At 42.5% G+C, this 26,404-nt stretch overlaps 2 protein-coding genes across 5 annotated transcripts in view; one reads left to right on the top strand and one right to left on the bottom strand.

Annotated features, from left to right (window-relative positions):
- Cfap43 (cilia and flagella associated protein 43) overlaps nt 1–18,204 on the top strand; it is a 107,734-nt gene extending 89,530 nt beyond the window's left edge. For 2 of the 4 annotated variants that reach the window (XM_052760519.1, XM_052760522.1), the window contains exons 29-38: nt 761–868; nt 2,218–2,304; nt 3,450–3,538; nt 6,215–6,428; nt 7,435–7,547; nt 8,835–8,994; nt 14,568–14,732; nt 16,274–16,354; nt 16,919–17,072; nt 17,246–18,204. In XM_052760519.1, the coding sequence (XP_052616479.1) occupies nt 761–868; nt 2,218–2,304; nt 3,450–3,538; nt 6,215–6,428; nt 7,435–7,547; nt 8,835–8,994; nt 14,568–14,732; nt 16,274–16,354; nt 16,919–17,072; nt 17,246–17,412 (1,338 nt within the window). In that variant the 3' untranslated portion in view covers nt 17,413–18,204. Of the gene's footprint in view, nt 1–760; nt 869–2,217; nt 2,305–3,449; nt 3,539–6,214; nt 6,429–7,434; nt 7,548–8,834; nt 8,995–14,567; nt 14,733–16,273; nt 16,355–16,918; nt 17,073–17,245 lie in introns of those variants that run through there. The other 2 variants (XM_052760520.1, XM_052760523.1) reach the window with 2 other exon arrangements.
- A 1,610-nt stretch (nt 18,205–19,814) lies between these two features.
- Sfr1 (SWI5 dependent homologous recombination repair protein 1) lies at nt 19,815–24,514 on the bottom strand. The gene is made up of 4 exons (XM_052760524.1): nt 24,381–24,514; nt 22,583–23,529; nt 21,517–21,909; nt 19,815–20,537 (listed from the first exon to the last, which is right to left on the bottom strand). Exons 1-4 carry the CDS (start codon nt 24,391–24,393, stop codon nt 20,346–20,348), a joined length of 1,545 nt encoding a protein of 514 aa, XP_052616484.1. The 5' UTR covers nt 24,394–24,514; the 3' UTR covers nt 19,815–20,345.
- Between the last annotated feature and the right edge of the window lie 1,890 nt (nt 24,515–26,404).

Genomic DNA, 26,404 nt, shown 5'->3' on the forward strand with positions numbered 1-26,404 from the left:
TTGGTGCAGGGAGGAGGGACTTGGACCTGCCTCAACTGAATGTACCAGGCTCTGCTGACTCACCAGGGGAGAGGAAGGCAGGGAGTAGGGGGCGGGGTACAGGGGAATCCATGGTTGATATGTAAAACAAATAGAAAATCTCTTAATAAAGAAAAATTTTTTTAAAAAACTGCACTTGGAGTAAGCAGTTGGGGAGACACAAAAGTACAGACTGCCGATGGCTACAAAGAACTGTGAAGGACAGAAGGCAGCCTAAGAGGACATGCAGCTTCTAAGAGATTTAGAAGACGTGACAAAATACTGTTAATGGACGAGTTATGCCTCTGTGCCAGGGATTCCCACTAAGGCAGGATGGTGGAAACACGGGAGTTTGCTAGTGTTTAGTCCAAACAGTGCTCATTGCTGGGGCCAAGCCCCTGATGACGATGCCTGGGTTCTGTGCTGCCTAAACAGATCTTTTCTGTGAGTGGTGATGACAAGAATGTTGGCCTGTATCAAAACCCATCAAATAAGTGATTGGTGGTCAGTGTTTTTCTGTGTATGTGTTTTGATGAATGAAAGAAAATGATGAATGAAAGAAAATAGCCAAATACTGTTGGAAGAGGTCCTGTTGGACCTTTCTTTCAGGCCTCCATTTAAGGAATTCCTCCTCTCCACCTAAGCTTACCTTTTTAGCATCAAGTCTATGACCACCAACAGAACGTTCTTTCTCAACTAGCAATGGTGACCTTCAACGTTCTTCCTCTTCATATTTCCACAGGAGGAAATGAAAATAAACAACCTCGTGTATTCTTTGCTGCTGGATGAGGAGCTGAGCTCCAGGGAACAGTTCCTGAACAACTACCTTCTGAAGAAGCAGGAGGAGAAAGTAAGTTTGGGGTTCCCTGGCATTGGTGGCGCTCATTCTCCAGCATCCGTGCAGGTCCCACATCTGGAGCCTTTATCTGATTAGAGTCAAAGACTCTAATCAAGTGGTCTTTTGATACAAGAGGAATGCCTTAAAGAGAAGGCAAGTGGGTACCATTACAATGATGTCTGGTTATTTTACCGCATAGCTTTCCTTCGGCCATTCCTATTCCTCCATGCCCATCATCGACTCCATGTCTGGGACTTTGCCAGACAACCCCGTAGAAGGACCCACGTCAGTCTCTTAATTAGGTGATGTGATTCTGCATCTCAGATTCAGAACACTTTAGTTTCAAAATGACATGCTGTTAGAAGACAAGACCAAATTGATTCTCAGAATGAAGTTAAAAAATGCAGCTTTTAATACCAGCCAGTGGTGGTGCACACCTTTAATCCCAACACTTGACAGGCAGATCTCTGTGAGTTTGAGGCCAGCCTGGTCTACAAAGAGAGTTCCAAGACAGCCAGGACTACATAGAAAAACCTGTCTCAAAAAACAGAACAGTAACAACAATACAGCTTTTAACCACGGACTGGCTGTAGGACCTTGATCAAAGCACACAATCTTTGAAGCTGTTCACAGGCCATTCTCCAGGGAAATATCGTCCTCTATGGACCATGTGGTATCTCCAAGTGTCACTGAACCTGGAAGTGATGGGTTAGCCTATAGAATGGAAACTTTCATATTCAGAAACACTAAAATATAAACATGAATTGTTAAGATTTATTAAAGAGATGAGCATCAATGCTGATTATTAATATATAATGTTTCAACAGGTGTCAACCTACATTGATATTGTTAATGAAGCACAGTATGAACACATTTTCTGCATCATAAATGACTTATGTACCTACTGTTAAAGTCTGTTTATATGACCAGGAGTGGTAGTACATGCCTCAGCACTCAGGAGGCAGAGGCAGGCAGATCTCTGAGTTCAAAGCTAGCCTGGTCTACATAGTGAGTTCCAGAACAGCCAGAGCTACTAAGAGAGACCCTGTCTCAGAAACAAAACCAAAAGAAAAGAAAAAGCTTGTTTATAACATATGCCAAGAATTTTTATCAGGCATGGTGGCACATTCCTGTAATCTTGCACTTGGGAGGCTAACACAGGAAGACCACAGGTTAAAGGCCAGCCTGGGCTATATAGCAAGACTATATCTAAAATGTATCATAACACCCCTGCAGACGATTAGACATCTTTGACACAGGAGGAGGCCTATGAAATTTCTTAATCTTCTTAGAATCACCTGTAGCTTTGCTTAACCTGAGAACTCTCCAGATCCCATTAACTGTCCCTGCCATTATTGTAGAACAAGACTTCAGAAGCCATCCAGAAAGCTAGAGAAGACCTGGATGTGTTCAAGGAGCAACATGACATTCTGGTGGCAGAAGACAAAGTGAGTCCTGGGCTCGTCCACTGGACAATGCAGAGTTGTTGCACTGGGGATTGGCAGGGGGGCGGTGATGAGGATAAATTTATTTCCTCGTGGATTGTTCTCTTCCTGTCATCTTTAGTTGTGAGTGAATTTCGTTCTGTATGACTATACATTTCTGTAAAAACCTGGGGGTTAGAAAGACTTTTTTTTTTAAATTTCCTTAAGTTAAGGTTTTTCTTGTGGGGAAAAAAAAAAACATTTGTGAGGTCATCAAGTTTAGGGATCTCAAACTTGGGGTGGTGAGGCCCATGAGTTATGGTGATATTTTATTTGTATTAAAATGTTATTTGTATGTTAATAAATAAAGTTGCCCAGGGGTCAGAGCTATTAGCAAGCCATAGGAAAGCAGGGCAGTGGTGGTGTACACTTGTAATCCCAGCACTTGGTAGGCAGAGCTGGGTAAGTCTCTGTGTGTTCAGGGATACAGCCATTATTGGATACACATGCCTTTAATCTCAATACCAATCATGGAAAGCCTGGAGGCCTATACAGACAGGCTGTGAGGAGGCGGTCATGTGGTTGGGTTTACAACCAATGAGAAGGCAGAACAGGAACTCTATATAAAGACTTTAACACAGGGGTAGCTCTGGTTTGGAGAGGTAGGACCACTGCAGGAGGAAGGGTAAGGTTTTAGCTCTTAGCTCTGACCTCTTGGCTTTCTTCTTTGCATTGGTTCTGTGTTTCTTATTTAATAAGAAGGTTGGTTACATCTACAATGAGTTGCTCATAAAAATCAGCTTAGTAGTAGGGCCAGTAGTTTGTAGCAGAAACAACAGCTAGAATAGCAACAAGATGGAACACAACGAGGTGGGTAAGGAGCAAGATAAATGGATTGAACAGTAACTTGCATATTTTCTAAATAAGTATTATTTGGGGATCCTTCTGTTCTAGATGCTTTTTAAAAATCTTTTATTTTAAATATGATAACATTTTTAGTGCACTGGAATATTCTCTAGGAACAGACGCATAGAGAAGAGTTGCTCTCCAACAACTGTAAAAACCAGGTCTTTACATCACAGTGATACTGTCTGCATTTCAGAGATTGCATTAAATAATGAGGGACTTACGTGTGTCTGCAATCCTGGAAATGATGTGTTTGTCCTTAGGTTCTGGAGCGCAGCTTCAAAAGGGAATTTTCTGACGTTTCTGGTCACCACGTGGATATACTCTACAAGCTTTTTAAACGCCGGCCAAGGTTTGTTTCTCTATCATATGTGGGAGATGGGGAGGGCAGGGCCTGTTAACAAGAATTATAAGGGCCAGAGAGATGGCTCAGCAGGGTCAAGCCGGGTAACTTGAGTGGTATCCTTGGGATCCATGTGGTGGAAGCAGAGAACTGACTCCAACAAGTTGCCCTCTGGACTCCACATGCGCCATGGCACACATACATGTATGCACATGTACAAAAATAAACAAACTAGTAAAAAAATGTCAAAAATAAAATAGTTATAAAGTTTTACCTTTTTCCAATCAGATAGAAATAACCAGTTAAACATCCTGAGGTCACGCTGGTGTCTTTTGATCAGGAATAAAGTGTAATGGTTTCTTCCCACTGTTAAAAAATAGTTAAGTGTCTGTATTCTTATTTCACACATGAAAAGTCTTAAACCATAGCTGGCTTACAGATTTTCCCAAGGCATATTCTGAGAAAACGTGAAGTCTTTCTTTATGGTGTAAATCATATTTACATGAGACAAGTTTCTAAGACTAAACACGTCTGAGGAAATACTGCTTTTTACAGCTAGGTGGCATTCTTTATTGCTCAACCTCCCAAAACTTGCTAGTGGCTTTTGGATTTCCAGGGATAGGAAATGAGTTAGCAATGCCTTCCCAATGTATCTGACCACAAATTGCTTTTCCTCAGAGAATTTCATGTTCATGGCAAAGTTTTTATTTGCCATGTTTTTTAAATAATAAAGTTTAAAATAAAAAAATGCAAAAGAAAGATAGCTCAAAATAATGGTTATCTAGAGTTCTGAAATGTTTCTAAGCTGGGAGGAATATTGGAATAGTTTGCTGACTGCTAATATAATAAATTGAAATTTTCAAGTGCAATATAGAAGTTTGCTGTCTGTCACCAAGGAGTGAGACAGTTTATGTGAGGGATACAAACTCACGCTCTCCGCTTGGGCAGCTTACCGGAAACTCTGGGAATTTATTCTAGGACTTGTCTCATGTCTTAGTTTCTCTCTCTCTCTCTCTCTCTCTCTCTCTCTCTCTGTGTGTGTGTGTGTGTGTGTGTGTGTGTGTGTGTGTGTGTGTGTGTGTGTGTGTCTGTCTGTCTGTCTGTCTGTCTTTCTGTCTGTCTGTCTGTGTAAGCCACGGATCAACCTGTGGTGTGTGACTCCTCTGTTACCTTCCACCCTTTGGGGTTGTTTGTTGCTGTTGTTCATTTTTGAGACAGATTCTCTCACTGGCCAGGGTCCTGTCAAATCTCCTAGACTGACTAGCCAGAGAGGCTCCAGGATTTGCCCATCCAGTGCTAGGATGGATCACATGTGTGTACCATGGCGGTGGGCTTCCGGGGGTTGAGCTCTGGTGTTTATCCTGCTCAGTACTGATGGAGATAGCTCCCCAGCTCAGTTTCCCTATTTCAGAAGAGCACTTTTCATTTTTTTGTTTTACTTTACATCTCTTGAGACAGAGTCTTAACTATGAGGATTGGCAGGCCTCAAATTCAACATGCAGTCCAGACTGGCCTCAGACTTTTAGTTGGTTTCTTGCTTCTGCCTCTTGAGTGCGGAGATTACAGTGTGGCCTACCAGGTCTGGCTAGGAGTGTGCTAATTATAAACCCAGGGGAAAATGTGGTGATATATTTGTACTCCAATAAAGCTTGCCTGGGGATCAGAGGACAGAGTCAGCCACTAAATTGAACAGAGGTCAGGCAGTGGTGGCACACACCTTTAATCCTATCAGTCAGGAGGCAGAGATCCATCTGGATCTCTGTGAGTTCATGGCCACACTGGTTACATGAGAGAAACAGAACCAGGCAGTGGTGACATACGCCTTTAATCCTGGGAAGTAATACGGTGGGACACAGAAAGGAATATAAGGTGTGAGGAAACAGGAACTCGCTCTCTTGAGGCTGGGGGTTTCGTAGAAGTGAGCTAGTGGCTGGGTGTTCTGCCTCTTTGACCTTTCAGCTTTCACCACAATATCTGGCTCTGGGTTTTCTATTAATAAGACCATTTAGCAATTTGTGTTACAGGAAACACTTGATCATCAAATAGAATTTTTCTGAATCTGATTCCACTGTCTCTCAGACCCGAAGCTGGCCTTGAGCCAGTAACTTCTCCCAGAACCTGACTATCCTGTCTGGATATGGGTGGAACCATCACTATGGCTGTACACTGTCGAGTATCTCCAAGGGGAGTGCCTAGCCCAGCTCTTTGTAACCTTCGTCCCTCCCCAGCTGCAGCCCAAGAAAACTAAGTTATTAATATAGACAAAGAGGGCCTTTCTCCAGCTCTACATATGTCCAGGCATATCCTACTGAAGAAAAGAGACCAGACGTGGCTATGCCAGACAGACCCAGGGGGCACATACACTGCTATTGCCTGCTTCAAACACACAGGAAAAAAAGAGTTTCCTAGCATGGGGAAAGCTGCCAGTGGCAGCAACAATCAGGGACGCCTGTAAGTCCAGGGCATGTCTGGGGACCTAGAGTATGGAATGACAAAGTGGGTGCTTATCTCTGGTGTAGACCACTCACCAGCCCTGAAGTCACAAAGGAAATTACATACAGTGTCAGGCTTGTGCTAATGGTCTGTCACTTAACAGTATGTTTTGTTTTGTGTTTGTTTTGGTTTGGTTTGTTTTGGTATTTGTGAGAGTATGAAAGGTTGATGGTCTTTTCTTGCTGATACCAGGGTTCACAAACAGAAAACACACACGGATGTCAACAGTCTTGTTCCTTATGGAGAGCGACCAGGATCTGGCAAGTTAAATAAGGAAAACTTTCTCCAGCTAATGAAATCCATGGATGAGTTGGACAGTATCAACAACATGCCAGAAGGCTTGGACCCCACGGTCTGGGGACATTTCTGCATAACCAGACGGGCAAAAGTGGAAAATGAATACAAAGTATATGACTTCGGTTTAAATTTTATTTTAAGTGTACTAATAGCAAATATCACATCTGTCAGCACATCCAGAAAAACTAAGTTTTAAGATTCCCCCTGCTGGGTAGTAGTTAGTAATATTAATAATAACATAACAAGTCAAATGATATTATTTGTATTGCTGTAAATCTTCAAGATCCAAAATGATGGCCACTGCTGCTGTGCAGTTAGTGTGGGCTGGAAAGAGATGTGACCAGTACTGAAAAGTGCTTTGAGTGGAAAACACATACAGATTTAGAAGACCTACCATAAAACAAGTGGAAAATGTCTTGTGAATATTTTTATATTGCTTATAAGCAGAATAATATCTTGGATAGATTGTGTTCAATAAAAAGTATTAGTAAAATTAAGTTCATCTGTTTCACTTCACTTTTTATAAAGTGACTGTCACAAAATTTAAAATTACACATGTTGTTGTATCGCTTTTCTCCTGGACAGCACTGTTAGAAATGACTGCATTTTGCACAGACTATATTTAACTCACCAGAGGCAGTTTCATCCTTTGCTAGAAGAGAGGATGGGGTTGTAGTAATGGTGAAGGTATGAGAACATGGTCAGCTGTGAAGAGACCTTTCCATTTCCTGACTACCTCTGGCCCCTCTCTCTAATTCCCTAAAGTCAGTGCACATACATTGGATTGACAATTTTTTATTAAGTGTTTATGATTCTAGAATTTCATCTAAAATGATAGATTTCAAAATGGATATAGATATGTATATCACACACACACACACACACACACACACACACACACACACACAGTCAATTGCATACTTGCTTTTCAGTAAGAGGCCAATTTGATACTCTTTAAATCTCTCATGGAATATGCCAGCCATGTTTTACATAACTCACCTGCTGGCAGAGATGTAAACGTTTATTAATCTCTGAGAAAGGTGGGCTTGTTAGGAAGAGTCCAAGACAGATGTTGTCTCCACATGTTCTGACACACTGGCGGTTGGCTTTCCCAGGTGAAACAGAAGGCCGCTGGCCTCCAGGAAATGACGACCTTTCTCCGGAAAAGACTGGAGGACGATGAGGCCGTGCAGCGTGAGATCGAAAGAGTGTTCCAGGAGCTCCTCCGGTAATCCGAGCCTCCCCACGGTCTGGGCTGGGCTGTCATTGCGGAGCCCGCCTCCGGCCTGGCTGGGCCACAGCTGGCTCTGTCCGTCTCAATCCTGGCTGGGCGCCGTGCTGAAATGTTCTCGTTTATAGAGTGTGCCTTGTTACACAAGACTTGTTTCAAAAGAGAATGTGCCTCGCCATGTGTGCTCTTAACACAAAGCAGACTTCAGGGGGAAAGAGTCATGGTTTTGTGTAAATCTGACCCTACCACATAAATATACAAAGAGCCGGTCTCTGCCCGTGGAGACTTCCGGGCTCAAGGCTGAGTGGAACCAAGCAGATTTCCAAACAATTTCTCCATAGACATTCACCAGGTTTGTGTTGTCTTTAGGGAGCCTGGTGGTTTTTGCTAAGTGCTTTGTATAAAGTCTTTGCTTCAAAAAAGCCGTATGTACACCCACATGCATAAACACTTCAGTGATGGTCCCAAATTCATCACTATACATCGGTTTTAGATGTAGGCTACAGGGGAAATATGAATTAGGCAATAGATTTGACAAGTAGAATATAGATTTAATATTGTTGGTGTATTATCAAAAATCAATAAGGTTGCTGGGTGATGGTAGCAAATGCCTTTAATCCCAGCACTCAAGAGGCAGAGGCAGGTGGATCTCTGTGAGTTTGAGGCCAGCCTGGTCTACAGAGTGAGTTCCAGGACAGCCAGGCTATTACAAAGAGAAACCCTGTCTCAAAAACAAACAAACAAAAAAATCTATAAGGTCATAATTTTAATAGATTTACCATTCAAAATATTTCTACTTCACTTTAAAATTCTTTTCATTACAATTAAAATTACACAGTTTTTCCTTAATCTTACAGTAAAATGACCAATTCTGTCCATACTGTTGTTTGAGCAATCCAACTAGAATTCTAGATCAAGTGAGGAGGTACTTAGAGGGACTTCCAGGAAGGTTGTCTTTGGGAAAATGCTGCTCTTAGCCAGGCGGTGGTGGCGCACGCCTTTAATCCCAGCACTCGGGAGGCAGAGCCAGGCGGATCTCTGTGAGTTCGAGGCCAGCCTGGTCTACAAAGTGAGTTCCAGGAAAGGTGCAAAGCTACACAGAGAAACCCTGTCTCGAATAAGCCAAAAAAAAAAAAAAAAAAAAAAAAAAAAAAAATGCTGCTCTTCATTCCACTGAGGGTGCATTCCTTAGGCTGGTTAGAATTTTATTTCTTGGATAATAAATGAAGTTGAAAACCTAAGTATACTCTACAAATACTTATTTTGAAGTCTTTTCCCATTTAGATTACAGGACGAGAAAGTGAAATTCCAGGTGAATTTAACCATACAAATTCTTCTTAAACAAGGACAAGTAGAACTGGAGAATTTCCAGTTGATTCTGGAATATTCTGATGCAATTCTCATCAATAAGAACATAATTGAAGACTTGAATTCTGTGATTCGGGTAACTATAGTTTTTGAACATATTGCCTTCCGTATAAAATGCTTTATAGTGTCTCTCATTCTCATGGTAAGTGTGCCAGCTGGTTTTCTGTCAACTCGACACAAGCTAGAGTCACTGGAGAGAGGGAACTTTAACTGAGAAAAGGCCTCCCCATCAGATCGGGCTGTAGGCAAGCCTGTAGGGCATTTTCTTAATTAGTGGTTGATGGGGGAGGGTCCAGTCCATTGTGGGTGGAGCCATCCCTGGACTAGTGGTACTGGGTTCTATAAGAAAGGAGACTGGGTGAGCCAGAAGGAGCAGGCCAGTAAGCAGCACCCCTCCATGGCCTCCGTATCAGCCCCTGCCCCCAGGTTCCTGCCCTGCTTGAGTTCCTGTCCTGACTTCCTTGGATGATGAACGCTGATGTGGAAGTATAAGCCAAACAAACCCTTTTCTCCCCAAGTTGTTTTTGATCCTAGTGTGTCATCACAGCAATGGTAACCCTAAGAGAGTGACTCTAATATAGCTCCCTCAGTGTTTCCTCTCAGTAGCTGCCGTTAGGATCACCCATGGAACTTTGTAAATGTGCCCAGAATGTAAGTATTTTTTAAAATTGAAGACAGGGAGGCTAAATGTCCATTCTAATATACCTTAGTTTATATATTGTTTATGTAATTCTCAGCATATTATAATGTTTGATTTATATAGCTGTGCTACATCTCTAGTTAGTCCTGGATTTTGATAGGAGCTACCTCACCCCACCCAGACACGTGCTTTCATCTAGCTAAGGTTTGTCAATCTTTCTTATCTTTTTCAAAGGACCAACCTTTAATTTCATGGATTCTATTGTTTTCCAATTTCCTATTTCACTTATCTTCATTTTACTCTATTTCCTGCTGGCTTTTACGTTAGCTTGTTCTTGTTCTGGCACATAAAGTTAAATTATTGATGCAAATTCTTTTTCCTAACTGTCAGAAGAAAATTTGAATTAATGTCAACTTAGCTTTAGCAGTATTCAAAGCTCTGCCCCCCTAACGCTCCCCCCCCCCCCCCCCCCCCCCCCCCCCCCCCCCCCCCCCACCGTGCTGTGCTGTCTTTCCACAGTATGTGCTCATTAACACTGCTTCCTGGTGACTGTTGTGTGGCTTTTCCTTTTAGTTATATGAGGGAAAAGGAGTAATTAGGGACCAGGCTGGATTATGCATTTACATATGTATTCATAGTCTTAGGTAGCGTTTTTATTCCTTTCTTGTTCTGAGTTTCTTCTACTATCCCTTATTTCAGTGTGAAGGACTTCCTTTAGTGTCTCTTCTTACAGGGCGAGTCCACTACAGTGGGTTTTCTCCATCCACTTAGCTCCTCTCAAAATGTCGTTTGTCTTTCATTTAAAAATATCCCATTCTCTGTTTAGTTTTTTGAGGTCTTGCTACATCGCCTAGGCTGACCTCACACTTAGGATCCTTCCATCTCAGCTTTCTGAGTACTAGGACTATAGGAGGCAGCTTAGCCTTCATTTCTGTAACATAGTTTTTGTAACTACAAGGTTCTTCAGTTCTTGGTTGACGGGGCTTGCAGGGGGTGTTCTTCCCGTTTTCTTGGTTTCTATATTTTCTTCCTCATCTCTTCTCTAGGAGTATATGATTTGGGAGAGTTTGCTTTGCTTTGCCTTTTCTATTTTTGTTTCTTTTACCCTCTCCCTAGCCAAAATCATTCTTCTGAGATGGGATTTGCTGTTCTCTCGGTGACTGAAAGCCAACTTTCCACCTTCTCCCTGTAAGCACATAGTGGGGGGTTGCAGAAAACGCCATGCTTGGCCAAGTTTGGTGATACATGTAATCTCAGAACTCAGGGGCCAGGGTAGAAAGATACAAGTTCAATGCCAGCCTGGATTACATACCAAGATCTTGTCTCAGAAAATCTTAAAATTACTAACATTGTAGGTTGAGCATCTGAATAGATGACAGTATCGTTAACTGATGGTAGAAAGATAGGAGACTGTAGCTTTGGCTGGAGTCATAGAGTGAAGAGTTTTGACCTTGGTTAATTTGAGATGTACTTAAAACATTCCAGTGCAATGTCCAACTTGACAGAGTTCAGAGTTGAGATGTGCTCTCTATAGAACACATGTAAATAACTGCATGTGGATTATTACATACAGCTATCTACTTATAGGTCATTTAAGCCATGCGATTGCTCCAGACAACCCAGGAAGTTAGGTAGACAAAAAATAGGGAGTTTGTGTCTACACCTCCAATCCAGCTCTGAAAGGTCCAACACAGAAGGAAACAGGGGAGGAGGAGGAGGAGCTTCTAGTAAAGTAGGAGAGAGAACTAGGCTACTGTCTCCTGGACACCACAAGAACAAAGATTCCAAGGAGAAGACAGCGATGTGTACACAGCATCAACAACTTGACAGCAGTCATCTCAGGAGAGGGTTGAGGACAGGAGAGAGAACTAGACTACTGTCTCCTGGACACCACAAGAACAAAGATTCCAAGGAGAAGAAGCGATGTGTACACAGCATCAACAACTTGACAGCAGTCATCTCAGGAGAGGGTTGAGGACAGGAGAGAGAACTAGACTACTGTCTCCTGGATACCACAAGAACAAAGATTCCAAGGAGTAGACAGCGATGTGTACACAGCATCAACAACTTGACAGCAGTCATCTCAGGAGAGGGTTGAGGACAGGAGAGAGAACTAGGCTACTGTCTCCTGGATACCACAAGAACAAAGATTCCAAGGAGAAGACAGCGATGTGTACACAGCATCAACAACTTGACAGCAGTCATCTCAGGAGAGGGTTGAGGACAGGAGAGAAAACTAGACTACTGTCTCCTGGACACCACAAGAACAAAGATTCCAAGGAGAAGACAGCGATGTGTACACAGCATCAACAACTTGACAGCAGTCATCTCAGGAGAGGGTTGAGGACAGGAGAGAGAACTAGGCTACTGTCTCCTGGACACCACAAGAACAAAGATTCCAAGGAGAAGAAGCGATGTGTACACAGCATCAACAACTTGACAGCAGTCATCTCAGGAGAGGGTTGAGGATAGGAGAGAAAACTAGACTACTGTCTCCTGGACACCACAAGAACAAAGATTCCAAGGAGAAGAAGCGATGTGTACACAGCATCAACAACTTGACAGCAGTCATCTCAGGAGAGGGTTGAGGATAGGAGAGAGAACTAGGCTACTGTCTCCTGGATACCACAAGAACAAAGATTCCAAGGAGTAGACAGCGATGTGTACACAGCATCAACAACTTGACAGCAGTCATCTCAGGAGAGGGTTGAGGACAGGAGAGAGAACTAGGCTACTGTCTCCTGGACACCACAAGAACAAAGATTCCAAGGAGAAGAAGCGATGTGTACACAGCATCAACAACTTGACAGCAGTCATCTCAGGAGAGGGTTGAGGACAGGAGAGAGAACTAGGCTACTGTCTCCTGGATACCACAAGAACAAAGATTCCAAGGAGAAGACAGCGATGTGTACACAGCATCAACAACTTGACAGCAGTCATCTCAGGAGAGGGTTGAGGACAGGAGAGAGAACTAGGCTACTGTCTCCTGGATACCACAAGAACAAAGATTCCAAGGAGAAGAAGCGATGTGTACACAGCATCAACAACTTGACAGCAGTCATCTCAGGAGAGGGTTGAGGACAGGAGAGAGAACTAGGCTACTGTCTCCTGGATACCACAAGAACAAAGATTCCAAGGAGAAGAAGCGATGTGTACACAGCATCAACAACTTGACAGCAGTCATCTCAGGAGAGGGTTGAGGACAGGAGAGAGAACTAGGCTACTGTCTCCTGGATACCACAAGAACAAAGATTCCAAGGAGAAGAAGCGATGTGTACACAGCATCAACAACTTGACAGCAGTCATCTCAGGAGAGGGTTGAGGACAGGAGAGAGAACTAGGCTACTGTCTCCTGGATACCACAAGAACAAAGATTCCAAGGAGAAGAAGCGATGTGTACACAGCATCAACAACTTGACAGCAGTCATCTCAGGAGAGGGTTGAGGACAGGAGAGAGAACTAGGCTACTGTCTCCTGGATACCACAAGAACAAAGATTCCAAGGAGAAGACAGCGATGTGTACACAGCATCAACAACTTGACAGCAGTCATCTCAGGAGAGGGTTGAGGACAGGAGAGAGAACTAGGCTACTGTCTCCTGGATACCACAAGAACAAAGATTCCAAGGAGAAGAAGCGATGTGTACACAGCATCAACAACTTGACAGCAGTCATCTCAGGAGAGGGTTGAGGATAGGAGAGAAAACTAGGCTACTGTCTCCTGGATACCACAAGAACAAAGATTCCAAGGAGAAGACAGCGATGTGTACACAGCATCAACAACTTGACAGCAGTCATCTCAGGAGAGGGTTGAGGACAGGCGGCCCCGAGTAAAGGTGCGGTCACGTGACATGGGGAAGTAAATCCACTGACGTAAGCACATCCTACAACACTGGCTGAGGTGAAAACAGAAAGGAGGTGTAGCTCTAAAACAGTGGCCCTCGACCTTAACACCCTTGACATCTGGGACAGATTGTGTTCCACGGGGGCTGCCCTATGTTGTGTAGGCTGCTTAGCACCATGCACACCCTCTACTGGGCCAATATGATTTCCTCTGCAGAGAAATGCTTAAACTTTAGAGTTTTTGAGCTACTGATGGCCAGATGAAGTGTGTGAGCATGGGGTAAGGTGACTGAAATACAATTTTTAAAAGTCATTAAAAGTAGGAAATGCAAGGAGTTCAGTGCCCAAGCTATGATCAAAAGATGAAAATAGAAGGGTAGAACGCAGTGGGGTGTAGCTTAGTGGCATGCACTTCAAAAAGCTAGATTTTGGAAAGAGAAGAAGAAAAAGAATGCAAAATGGAAACTGGTGGGATTCTTACATAAATTGATTGACTGATTGACAGTACAGCCCAGGCTGGCCTAGAACTTATTATGTGGCCAAAGCTAACCTTATACTTGGGGCAATCTTCCTTTCACAGCCTCCCAAGTCCTAGAATCCCAGGTAGAAGCTGCCACACATGGCTATAAATTCATTTTAGAGACATGGTAATTTCATTTTTAGTAATCTCAGGGCAATTTTTATTTAATTTAAATATTGTTTATATTGATATTCCTTAATTTTATTAATATTAAATTGAGATCATGTAATATTAAATAATACTTAAGAGTTAAGTATTTAATATTTTATTTGATAAAATTTAATACATTTAATATTTGTTTACTTTAAAATATCCGAGTTTCATGTTATTAAATAACCTATATGAATATATAACTACATTGAATATATGAATATATCACCTAGCACAAATCTATTGAATAACCGTTATTTCAAATGAAGTACAAAATAGCCGAGTGTTTTAAGTGTCCTGACTTTTTCCTTTGCTACTAGCTGCCAGGTAGATGCTGGCATGCCTAGCCATGTTAACCACATGCTTTATCCAGAGAGTCAATTCAAAGACATGGAGGCTTCACACATACAGGTTAACAGTTCAAATCATAAAAACCAGCTTCAGATAGTCTGCAGTTCTGTGTACAGAATCAGTGTGACTGTTGATGTACCATTTTAGACTCAAGGACAAAAGAAAGTTGCCAGCATGATGGAAAGTAAAGAAGTCCACAAAGGAATCTATCAGATTGAATGGGAACACAAGAAAATGGAGATGGAGATGGAGGATCTAAACCAGAAGGCCTGGGATATCCAGATGCTGTTCTTCTCACGAGATCGTCAAAAGGCAAGTCTCCCCTGGCCCCCAGAGTTCACCTCACCCATTCAGTCACAAATATTCACTTAAAAGGAAGCCTCCCTGATGGCAAGCATATTCCAAGCATATTCCTAACATATCTGTGAACACATCTGAGTTCTTTTCTTACAGAGGTTTAATTTGCTAATTTCATGGCTCTTCCCTTTACCTGCTTATTTCTCACCTCTCTAGAGACTCACTCTGGCTTAAAAATTTGAGTCAGCTTTAGTGTTTCTATTTACTATACCTGTCTTTCCCAGTTTAGTTACTTATCTTTTGTCTCCTGTTTCTGCTGCTGTTTGGCCAACCCTCCATTTGCTCTGGTTTGAAGATATGCAAAGATATGCAGTCTTAAAATTAGCCTATTGACCTGAGCACTCGCTCTTGCGCTCGCTTGCGGTCTCTCGCTCTCTCTCTCTCTCTCTGTCCCTTTTCTCTCCCCTCCCTTCTCTCAAAATCCATGTCATTATTTGTATACTGCCGTCATACTGAATTCCTACTTGATTCTAGTAACATCAGTACCCTGGTCAAATATTATATTAAACAATACTCTTTAACCACCAAGTACATTAGGAAGTCCCTGGGTGGACAGTGTCTTTCAACTTGCCTTTAGGGCAAGTAAGAGAAACAGATGCCACTATACCTCTTATTCATCAGTATTCTCAAATGAAATGGAGGGAGAGAGGGAGGGACAGAGAAAGGAAGAGAGGGAGGAAGAAAGGTGGGTGTGTACAGAGGCTAGAGATCAACATTAGATGTCTTCCTCAGGAATTTCCCCACATATTTCGGCTAGACTTGCTGACCAGTGAGCTCCAGGACCCCTAGTGCTGGGGTTAAAGGTTAACATGGGTGCTGGGAACCTGCTAATGCTGAGTTAGAGGTTTACATGGGTGCTGGAAATTCGAAATCAGACCTTCAAGCTTGTGTGGCAAGTATTGTATCAATTGAGCCGTCCCCAAGTGCCCAAATGGATTACCTTTTGCTCACACTAGCTCTTCAACCTGGAACATCTTCTAACCTCTCCTATTTCTTCCCTTCCTCTGTTCCTGGTCCCCGCCCCTCCTCCCATCTATCTACCTAATTTGTCTTATGCCACTTTCTCCACCAGCCTTCTTGATTTCCCAAGCCTAGAAAAATCCTACTCCATCACAAACTGCCTTTGAATTTGCTAACACTTGACATATCTTCTGGTAACCAATCATTTCTGTGTGTTCTCTTTTTCCTGAAGGCTAGGTCATGTTATCTGTCTTTGTGTCTACTTTGATATCTTTAACTAGAACACTATTAACGTGTGACCCAAGTGAGATAATATATTTGGTGAGCTGAATGAATGAAAAAATTTAAGCATTTGTAATATTAGCATAGAGGTGAACGTGTTGAAATGTTATAGCACAAAAGCCAAATCAATCTTAACATACACAGATATTTGTTACGACACTGTTATTTTCAAAACTGTTCATAGTTACCTACTAAAAGAAATAGAAAAAAATCCTTACATGTATTGTGATTATCTTTTTCCCCCCCTCTTAAAGTACCTAAATGAACCAAACTACGAGAACCTGATTGCTATTCAGATTGGAATAATGGAGCAAACAATTAATGTTATAGATAAGGTCAGTCTCAAGCATATCAATCATTATAATGCCAACAGTTGTGAATCATGTGGGCAAGGTAATAAACTCAGATAGAAGCTAAAGAAACTTGAAATTTACTGATGTTCATGACAATCAGGGGTACCCGAATGTTGTCTTTGCAACCATAGCCAGTGATAGACTATAGCATTTCTCTGGATATTAGGATTAGTATCTAGGAATTCATGTGGATTTGCTTTTACATTAGTTAAACCTGAGCCACATAAGTACTTATAGTTTTCCTGGTACTTTGAACTTTTCCTCTTTGTATAACTGAATAACAAAATCAGTTTTACTACATAGCATGTAAGATGGAAGCAAAGGTTTTAAAATGTTCATTTTTAAGACCATACAAAATCTTTCTAAAGTGTAGTATTAACATTCTGTCTTTTAACAAAAAAATTGAGTGTCTACTATGGACAGACCATAAAACAGGCACTAGGGATACAGTACGTTATATTAGTGATGATAAAATATTTTAAAGGTACAAATGTTTAAAACTTTTTCAAAATTGTTTTTGGGGTTTTGTGGGAACAAAAATTTCAGACTCACAAGAAGAATGTACAAAACTGCAAAAAATTACTCAAAAAACTGGGACGATACAGTAATCAGAAAGATATAGCAAATTACACACTGAGCTGCAATCTACGGGAAGAGCTGGTGGCTGTCTCCGAGAGACAAGACATTTGCAATGAAATTGGTGAGCGCTCTTTCCTTCAATCAACTAAAGGTAATTGGTACTGGTATTCTAACCATTATCAGTTATCTGAACAACCATCAAAACACTACCAGCATCTCTTCCACAAAATGATCTTAGGTGTTGCTTCTGTATTCAAATAATTCAACTAATTCCTTTCTCCGTCTCTGGACTAGGGTCTACGCTGACTTGTGAAAAGATTGCAAAAGAACGATATGAGAACCTACTGAAAAAGCAGAAGCTGACCAGCATTTCCAAACAGCAAGCTGAGCAGATTTCAATACTGCAGGCTGAAGTCGAAAGATTAAGGATGAAAACATTCCCTGCTCTTATTCCGATGTAGAACACCAGCAAGAGCAGAAGGCAAACTACTTACCCCAAAATAGTGTCACTTGAAGAAAAGCGACTTCCCTTTCTCTTGTATGGAATTTAAGTAGGTCACCTCTTAGCTGCACATTTTTAATAATAAATTAAGTTTAGGTTAATCAGTATACAACTATTTGTCCGGTCCTACATAAATAAATGAGTAAAATACTGCAAAGTGTCAATTATATTCATTAAAGAACAGTGTTTTTCAGCCAGGAAACACTCAAGATTTATTTTGTTCAATTAAAATTACCAGAATTTTGGAGGCTTTACCATTGAAACCAAAGAAAACCATCATTTTTCCCAAGACTTAAGTCATTTGTAAATGCTGTTTGGAAACATAGTCTTCCTTACCTATTGTAACAGAATTAACAGGGTTCAGTAAACAAGGGCTCATTGCTTTGAAATAGTTCATTCTACTCATGTAGCCAATACTAATTCTTTAGTAAGACTCCCTGGCAAACAAAAATCTGTTCACCCTTCCACAGCTTGTGGTCTGCTGCACTCCAAGGTGGCCTCATCAGGATCATGTATCGTCGTCTCCAAATGCGGTCTACGCCCCACTTTCCTGAAATTTGAAATCTAAATTTAAGCTTAATACATAACACCATATCTAATACAAACTAGAACAGATAAAGCAAAAGAACAACCAAAAAATCTTTCATTTAGAGGATACTCCTGTAATCCCAAGGACTGAGAGTTGGCTGCCAGCCTGGGCTAAATGAGACTCTACCTCAAATAATAAAAATTTCCACTTTGTTTTGTCCTATTCCAGTGTATTAGTCTTTATCTTCTATTTTATTATTTTCCCTAGAAGCATGCTTTAGTCTCCTAATGAGAGACAGAAAGGGGGTGGATCTGGATGGGAGAGGAGGCAGGGAAGAACTGGGAGAAGAGGGAAGAGAAACCGTAATCAGAATATATTATATGAGGAAAAAAAGTATTTTCAATAAAAGGGCAAAAAAAATTCAAAACTACTTTTTATCACAGATGTTAAGTAGAAAAAAAACTTCCACTTAGAAAAAACCCTCAACATGGTTTAATTGATTACCTCAATAGTGCTCAGTGCTTTCTGGGCATGGTAAGGTGAGCAGCAGAGCCAACACCATCTTACTGACTTCCCTCACAACTATAATGACAAGTAGTCAGTTTAGCTGATTTAGCAGAGAACCCATTGGTAACATTTCTGAGACAGCATTTTCTGAGAAGCATGGAGATGGATCCAAGAGCGTGTGTAAAGTGAGAGGTACAGGCACTTTTATACTCAGCATGGGATTGCCAGTTCTCTGGCAATTGCAGAGTCAACCATGGATACCTTTGATTTTTCTCTTTTCTGGTTTATAAATGCCATGACACTTAAATTAGTTGCCTAGATACTCCATTAGCTAAAAGATAATGTCCTCAATTCCACTGGCTAATTCTGGTCTTAATAGACCAAACAGCCTGTGCCATTTGTTTTATCACTGATTCTAGGTGGTGGTCCTTCCTCAGCTTTTGAGGCACAGACGAGCTGGGCTTGAAGGACACCTGCTCTCATAGTGTGTTTAGAAGCAGAAGGTGCTTTGGAAGGGTGCATGTACCATGCCCTAACTCATCTCTGAGTACTGTTCATGGTGCCAATGCCTCTCAGCTCCTGTAGGACAGCAGTGCATAGCTTTTTAAAACTCATTACCAACAAGTGCTATAGTCAATTAGGTCAAGCATGGCACAGTCTTAAGTACAGGAAAATTAGACCCACAAACACAGAGGGCAAGACGGAATTTATGTGTAGCTGGGGGTGTGTTAAAGGTTTGAGTTCCCTGTTGTATCAAACAGCAAAGGGAATGGGGTGGGGGCTTTGCTCAGCTGAAAGCAAGTTCTTAGGAGAGAGCTCAAAATAGTGCCCATTTACAAACTAATATAGAAGTACTTTTTCTAGATCCCAAAGCAGAAATTGTGAAAGTTTCAGGAATAATTGGCAAATAGAACAAGGAAGACTCTGATTCTCCTTCCATCCACCAGTCTGTACAGACCTGCTATACTTAAAGATGGCAGCCTTGCTTCTCCCAAGGTTATACAACAGCTCCAGCAACAGCAACATGCTTTTCCCACTGGGATCATTCTAAATTCTCAGCAACTGAGCCAGCTTAAGGCCCATCTCCACACACAGCTGATAGGTGTCCTAGTTATTTAACTTAGGTAGGTTTCTGGCTGAGGGCTCACTATGAACTCACCAGTCCTTCCACTTTACATCACAGAGAAAGCTACAAAGGCAACTGTGAAGAACCTTTCACACCAAGAATAAACACTTCCATGTGGGAAATAAGAAAATGAAGCTCCCCAAGAAATAGAGAGCCATTTTAATAAATGAGGAAAACAAGGAACAAATCTGGAGAAAAATTGTGGACATACATGTTTAATTACTTGCTAGATTAGTAGACGGAAAGATATAGTAAGCAGATGAAGACAAGGTTCATAAACTCAGGAGGGGCAGGTTACAATTAGGCCAAGTGAGGTTTAGACATTCAATAGACTACTTTTTAACACTGAATATAAAACCTTTTGCCACAAAATCAATGTATTAAACCTGGTTTTCAGAATTATCCAAACTTCCTTTTAAACATCATTTAATTTTTTAATACTTAAATATTTTCTTTAGCAAACATATCCAAAATACTAAGCTTCACTTTATAATTTTGTGTATGTACCAGAATAACCTAAACTGTTCAAGATACTGTTCTCTAAACTACAACAACAGCTTACGTATTTCTTCCCTTTAAAACACTTATCTTTTCACAATGTCATTCTCAAAGATATTCCATAGAGGGGCCAAGAGTACAGCTCAGGAAAAGAGGACATTTGAGGCCCTGGGCATGATCCCATCACCCCAAAAGGAGAGAAAATAAAGCTCAACAACAACAACAAAACTTATCAAACCCCTGTAAATTCTTCTTCACTTCTATTATAGTGCACGACTGTTTCATCTACCCCATAGTAGTCGATCAACTCGGTGAGGCTGAGTTTCTCATCATCCTCAGACATAACTGACTGCAGCTCATAGAGCAGCTGCTGGCTGCACTTCCTCCACTTCTTTATTAACATCTCCAACTCAGACAGGTTATTCTGAAACAGAAAAAATAAGTCAATAATCAGACAGTCCTGCATTTTAACTTACACCATCAAAGCAGCTAAAGTTATTGTCTAGCTTTAAAGGCTAATACTCCAGGGCACTACAACCTCTGGGCAAACCTTAACCTTGGGGGGAAAAAGTATTAAATTTGCATATTAAATATAAGAAACTGAAGTTCTCAATACACTTTTGTATTACTACTATACTTTTAAGATATAATGCTATGTTGTACCTTCCTAATTTTTACCTCAAACTGTTCTTTTTTTATTTTGTCTTTTTTTCCCCCCAGAGCTGAGGACCAAACCCAGGGCCTTGCACTTGCTAGGCAAGTGCTCTACAACTGAGCTAAATCCCCAACCCCTCAAACTGTTCTTAAAGGTGAAAATATTCAAGTTAAAAGTATTTTCAACATTTAGAAATAAGTTACCTCTTGAAAAGTCAAAAATTCAAAACCACTAATAAGATACACTATCCTATCATTTATTCCATGTTTCTGGGGAAGAATGAGGTGTTATATGGGTAAGAACTATCCAGATAAAGACGTCACCTCCTTCCAAACATCCAGGTTCTACTCAATTCAAACTATGGGAGCTGAAACCTAAAATCTGTGTTTTCTCAAATAAAACGCCTGACATTTTAGAGATACAAGATCACTACTAAAAGTACTTTATACTGTAATCTGTGGTCTATTTTTAGTTCTGTTCCCAGTGTACTTTCATCTAACAATTTATACTTCTAATTATGCTACTGGCTAGAAATTAAAGCCAAGAAGCTTCAACTGTGTACTGGACAAACGCTGAAGCTCTTAAGTTCTACCTCATTCTAAATCAATTACTTGTACTTCAGTTAAAGCTCCTGTAAACCAGGTTTCTGCTAATTTGGCTTCTTGTTTATCAACCAAAATGATTTCCAAATTCTGAAATTACTGCAATTTATGTAAAAATTATGCAATGGTTCTGAAATTCTTCTTACCTTTATTCTATACATTTTGACAAGTTTTAACCTCCGAAGAAGGTCTTCCTTCTCTTGAACCTGCTTTGCCAATTTTGCTTTTTCTTCCTTCAATCTTTCTTTAGTATTCTCATTCACAGACTCACTTTGGAGGGCACTGGATGACCCCGTATCAAGTGACTTAGATTTGCATGTATTTATATTCTCCGAGCTATCTTTTTCAGATTCATTGTCTATGTGTTTCAAACTCTCTTGGAACTTTGAACAGCTTTCCTCTTTTGAAGATGCTCCTGGTTCTGAAAAAATCTCATCATTTTCTTCATTCTCTACTTTAAGTCGCTTCACCACACTACAAAAAGGATGAGATGAAGATCTTGTTTTCTTTAATCTTTCTTTAAGTGTTCCACTCATAGGCTGAAAGACACAAAACATTAAAAATGTTAAGAAAACATTCTTTTGTTTGTTTTTCAAGACAGGGTTTCTTTATGTAACACTGGATGTCTGGGAACTAGCTCTATAGAGCAGACTGGCCTCAAACTCAGAGATCCACCTGCCTCTGCCTCCCGAGTGCTTGGATTAAAGACTGTGTCACCACTGCCCAGCTAAGAAAACATTCTTGAAGTAAATCTATTAGAAATAAAGACTTTACACTTCTATGGTAGGTACCCTGGGTGACTTTCTATCTCCACAAATCTCAAGGAAGCATTACCAATGTCTTTCTTTTCCAGAAGCTCCTTTAGTCTTACTTTAGCAAGGTTAACTTCCCAAAATAGGCCTGAGACACTTCTCCCAGTCATCAGGAGTGTTTGTTCAGCAGCTAGTATTTGCCTGACAATACTTCAAAACTACAGACTAGGAAAAAGACCTGCCACCAAAGACTTCCCCTAAGGAATAGTGTACAGATTCAATTTGAAAATTCTCAATAACCTGCTAAGAAACTCAACAAACTGAACTGATTCAAGAAGAAAATCTGGCAAAGACAGGAAGGCACAGGCTATACATTAATTCACACTCCAGTGTCCTTAAAACTGCCACTACCAGAATAGTTTGAAACACAGAATGGTGGTGGATATCAAGATTTTCATACTTGTTTTCCTGAACTATTTGTTTTGAGTGATGGTGGATTCTCACTCATCTCAGGAGTGTCAGGTAAAGCTGATGCTGAATCTGATGTGCTCTCCTTCTTGATGGATGCTGAATCTGATGCAGTCTCCATCTTAATGGATACTGAATCTGATGAGCTCTCCTTCTTGATGGATGCTGAATCTGATGTGCTCTCCTTCTTGATGGATGCTGAATCTGATGCACTCTCCTTCTTGATGGATGCTGAATCTGATGCACTCTCCATCTTGATGGATGCTGAATCTGATGCAATCTCCATCTTGATAGATGCTGAATCTGATGAGCTCTCCTTCTTGATGGATGCTGAATCTGATGAGCTCTCCTTCTTGATGGATGCTGAATCTGATGAGCTCTCCATCTTGGTGGATGCTGAATCTGATGCACTCTCCTTCTTAATGGATGCTGAATCTGATGCACTCTCCTTCTTGATGGATGCTGAATCTGATGCGCTCTCCATCTTGATGGATGCTGAATCTGATGCGCTCCCCTTCTTGATGGATGCTGAATCTGATGCGCTCTCCTTCTTGATGGATGCTGAATCTGATGCGCTCTCCTTCTTGATGGATGCTGAATCTGATGCGCTCTCCTTCTTGATGGATGCTGAATCTGATGCGCTCTCCTTCTTGATGGATGCTGAATCTGATGTGCTCTCCATCTTGGTGGATACTGAATCTGATGAGCTCTCCATCTTGATGGATGCTGAATCTGATGCGCTCTCCTTCTTGATGGATGCTGAATCTGATGCGCTCTCCTTCTTGATGGATGCTGAATCTGATGAGCTCTCCATCTTGGTGGATGCTAAATCTGATGTGCTCTCCATCTTGGTGGATGCTGAATCTGATGAGCTCTCCATCTTGGTGGATGCTGAATCTGATGGGCCCTCCATCTTGGGAGCAAACTCCCGATTTCCTTCTAAAAATGAAAAGGCATGGATGATGATCAAATTAACATCTCAACACACACCTTAATATTTATCAACAAAATTTTCTTTAGTGTACAAAAAACACCAAAAAGCCAGTAATTTCTTCCAATTATATATAGCTGTAATCTATTCTAATTCTTTTCGTAGTTTTTCATTTACCTCTCCACATGGGGAGTAGCAAGGTTTTGTTTTTATGACTCTCATTGTCCTTTCAAAATGTCTCCAAAAATTTGCACTTCAGGGAGGAGGGGAACTAACTTTACCTTGTCGAGAATTTTAATTTTTGTTATAATTTCGTAAATAAAAGCAATACAGCCAGAATAATGTAAACATCTTGAATCTTAAAAGCTTTGTACCTAGAACCAGGAATGCTCCAGTCCTGAGGCCTTACAGAAAGCAGCGTCTGCCCTGTTTTGGTTTACTAGGGTAGAAGCCTGCCCCGGCCCCATCTCCTCCTTCCTCCCCATCTCCTCCTTCCTCCTCCCCCACTCCTTCTCTGCCCCCCTCCCCAGCTCCTCCCCCAGCTCCTCCCCACTCCCCATCTCCTCCCACCCCAACTCCTCCCCACGTCCACTCCCTCTCCGCCCCCTTCCCGCCCCCACCACAGAAAGCCAAGTACCCCGACCCTCCCCCCGTCCCCTCCCAGGCCTCCCCACCCGCCTCACCACAGAAAGCCATCTAGCCTCGCCCCTCCCCCGTCCCCCCCACCACCACAGACGACCCTCTACCCCACAGAACGGGGAGGTCGCGCTCCCGCGGCTCCGGGAAGAGCTTCCCCATCAGCTCCACAGACCCCGGGAGGCCTGACGCTCACACCAGCCCCCGGGAGAAAGCACAATACCTTCATCAGCCATGCCCTCAGCAGCAGAACAACACACCCACAGCCAACGTAGCGGCCTCAGGAGAAGGACCTCGCCCCGGAGGCGGGGCCCCGGCGGAGGAGAGACGCGCGATTGGCTAGCCTGACCGCAGCGGGCGGATGTGCTTTGTCCAGCTCCGGACCGCGCGCGTGCGCAGAGCCGCGAGCCGCAGCCATGGGGCGGGGCCAGGCGGGGCCAGGCGGGCGCGGCTCGTGATTGGCAGGATCGGCCCGGCGCGCTTCAGGGCTCCACTCGGCGCGCGCGGCCGCCAGCCTGGGGGACGGCGTCCGGGGATAGACAACGCTAGACCTGCGAACCGGCCTGAGGGGGGCGCGCTTCCGCGGGCCACTTCGCGGGCTGCCTGCTCGTGCAGCCTCCGGGGGCGGAGGGGGGGCGGGGCACCGGGGGAAGCGCGCCCCGGGAGCCCCGCCCCCGCGCGCCCGGGAGCCCCGCCCCCGCGCGCCCCGGAGCCCCGCCCCCGCGCGCCCCGGAGCCCCGCCCCCCGCGCCCCCAGCTCCCTGGCAGTCAGTCGGGCCTCCGCGTTCCCCACGGCGAAGGCTTTTCCTCAGACGTGGCAGGGCCGGAAGCCGAGGGGCCCGGTCGGCTCCCTGCTGGCGAAGGCTGCCGTAGCGTTTTGTGGTTACGATGGAACGGTCTGTGAGGAAGCAGGCATGATGGGAATCCCGTGGGGCGTCTCCGCGCGGTCCCTGGCGATCATCTCCGGCTGGCCTTGCTCTCGCCCTTCGATTTGGGGCTGCGTCCACCCGTGCTTGCTTGGCTTCACATGTTTTGGTCAATCTGAGAACACGTGACCTAAGGAAGTTTATTATGGCGCAGGACAGCAATCGACTGGGTCGGTCCAGAATTCAGATGTTGGAGACCTAAGCCCCTTGTTAGACCCTGGGAGGCTGCCATCTTAGCCTAAAAACGCCCCTCGGTTTCCGGTGTTCGTGATGTTCTGTTGCTATGCAACGGCCCAGCGAACTAGCTTGGGTGGAGCCCTGAGGGTAGGGAAAGGCAGCTGAGGATCTTGTGAGTCACTTGGAAGTTTGTAATACACAAGGGACGACTCTCCTTACCAACGTCTGCTAATGGTGCCTTAAAAGCAGCCAGGAAAAAAGTGATTAGGCAGTCAGTTATAAATACAGAACCCAAAGAAACTTAATGAGGTAATTGATTAGGCCTGTAAATGTTGCAGGCAATTAATTGCCTCCATTCCAAGTCCTGGTACCCTGGCGATTTGGGGATTGAGTTTTTTCTTTGTGTTTTTTTGGTTTGGGTTTTTTTTTTCTTGTTTTGCTATGGAATGTAGTGGCCATGTATCTCTCAATTTGATGGTTTGGTAAAAGAATACCTCCTAGAGACAGGAAAATTAAATGATAATTTATGAGCGGCAGATAGAACAATTCAAAGTACCAAAGAAACATTTAATGTCTTTTTTTATTCAAGCATATTCGTCATTCCCTAATTGACGTAAAGTTATGTATCACAAGCTTTTATCCCTTACCTTTCTTCCAAAAGCACGGATTTTTAAAAAAATGATGCTATGTTCTCCAAAATTCCACACAAGCCATAAATACAAGAAAATTTGGAGCCTTCGCATATGACTATTAATAAATATCCCACTCCTAAATGTTTAGGAAACAAATTAACCTTACCGACTTTAGGACACCAACACCAGAATGTATGATTTTATGATACAGGTGTTACTCGCCAACTCACAGGTCACTCTACACTAGTTCTCTTTTTTCCTTGATATGAGTTGATCTCGCTGCAAAAAGCAGATTCACTTGCCTTGACACTGAAACACAATGCACATTCTGCATGTTCTCGATGCCTTGAGGCATAAGGGTGAGTTGTTTTTTATGAGTCTAAAATCAGCTGCACCCAAATCCTTTTGTTTTTACAACCTAATCTTAGAGCTGTGTTTTTGTTAGCTACATAAAAGAAAACAATATCTTGCCTTGCAAATGTTCTGACTTGTTTTTATGTGAAACTGCTGTAT

This window comes from Peromyscus californicus, unplaced genomic scaffold, assembly GCF_007827085.1.
Source record: "Peromyscus californicus insignis strain IS unplaced genomic scaffold, ASM782708v3 Scaffold_4__1_contigs__length_199733344, whole genome shotgun sequence".
Taxonomy (NCBI): domain Eukaryota; kingdom Metazoa; phylum Chordata; class Mammalia; order Rodentia; family Cricetidae; genus Peromyscus; species Peromyscus californicus.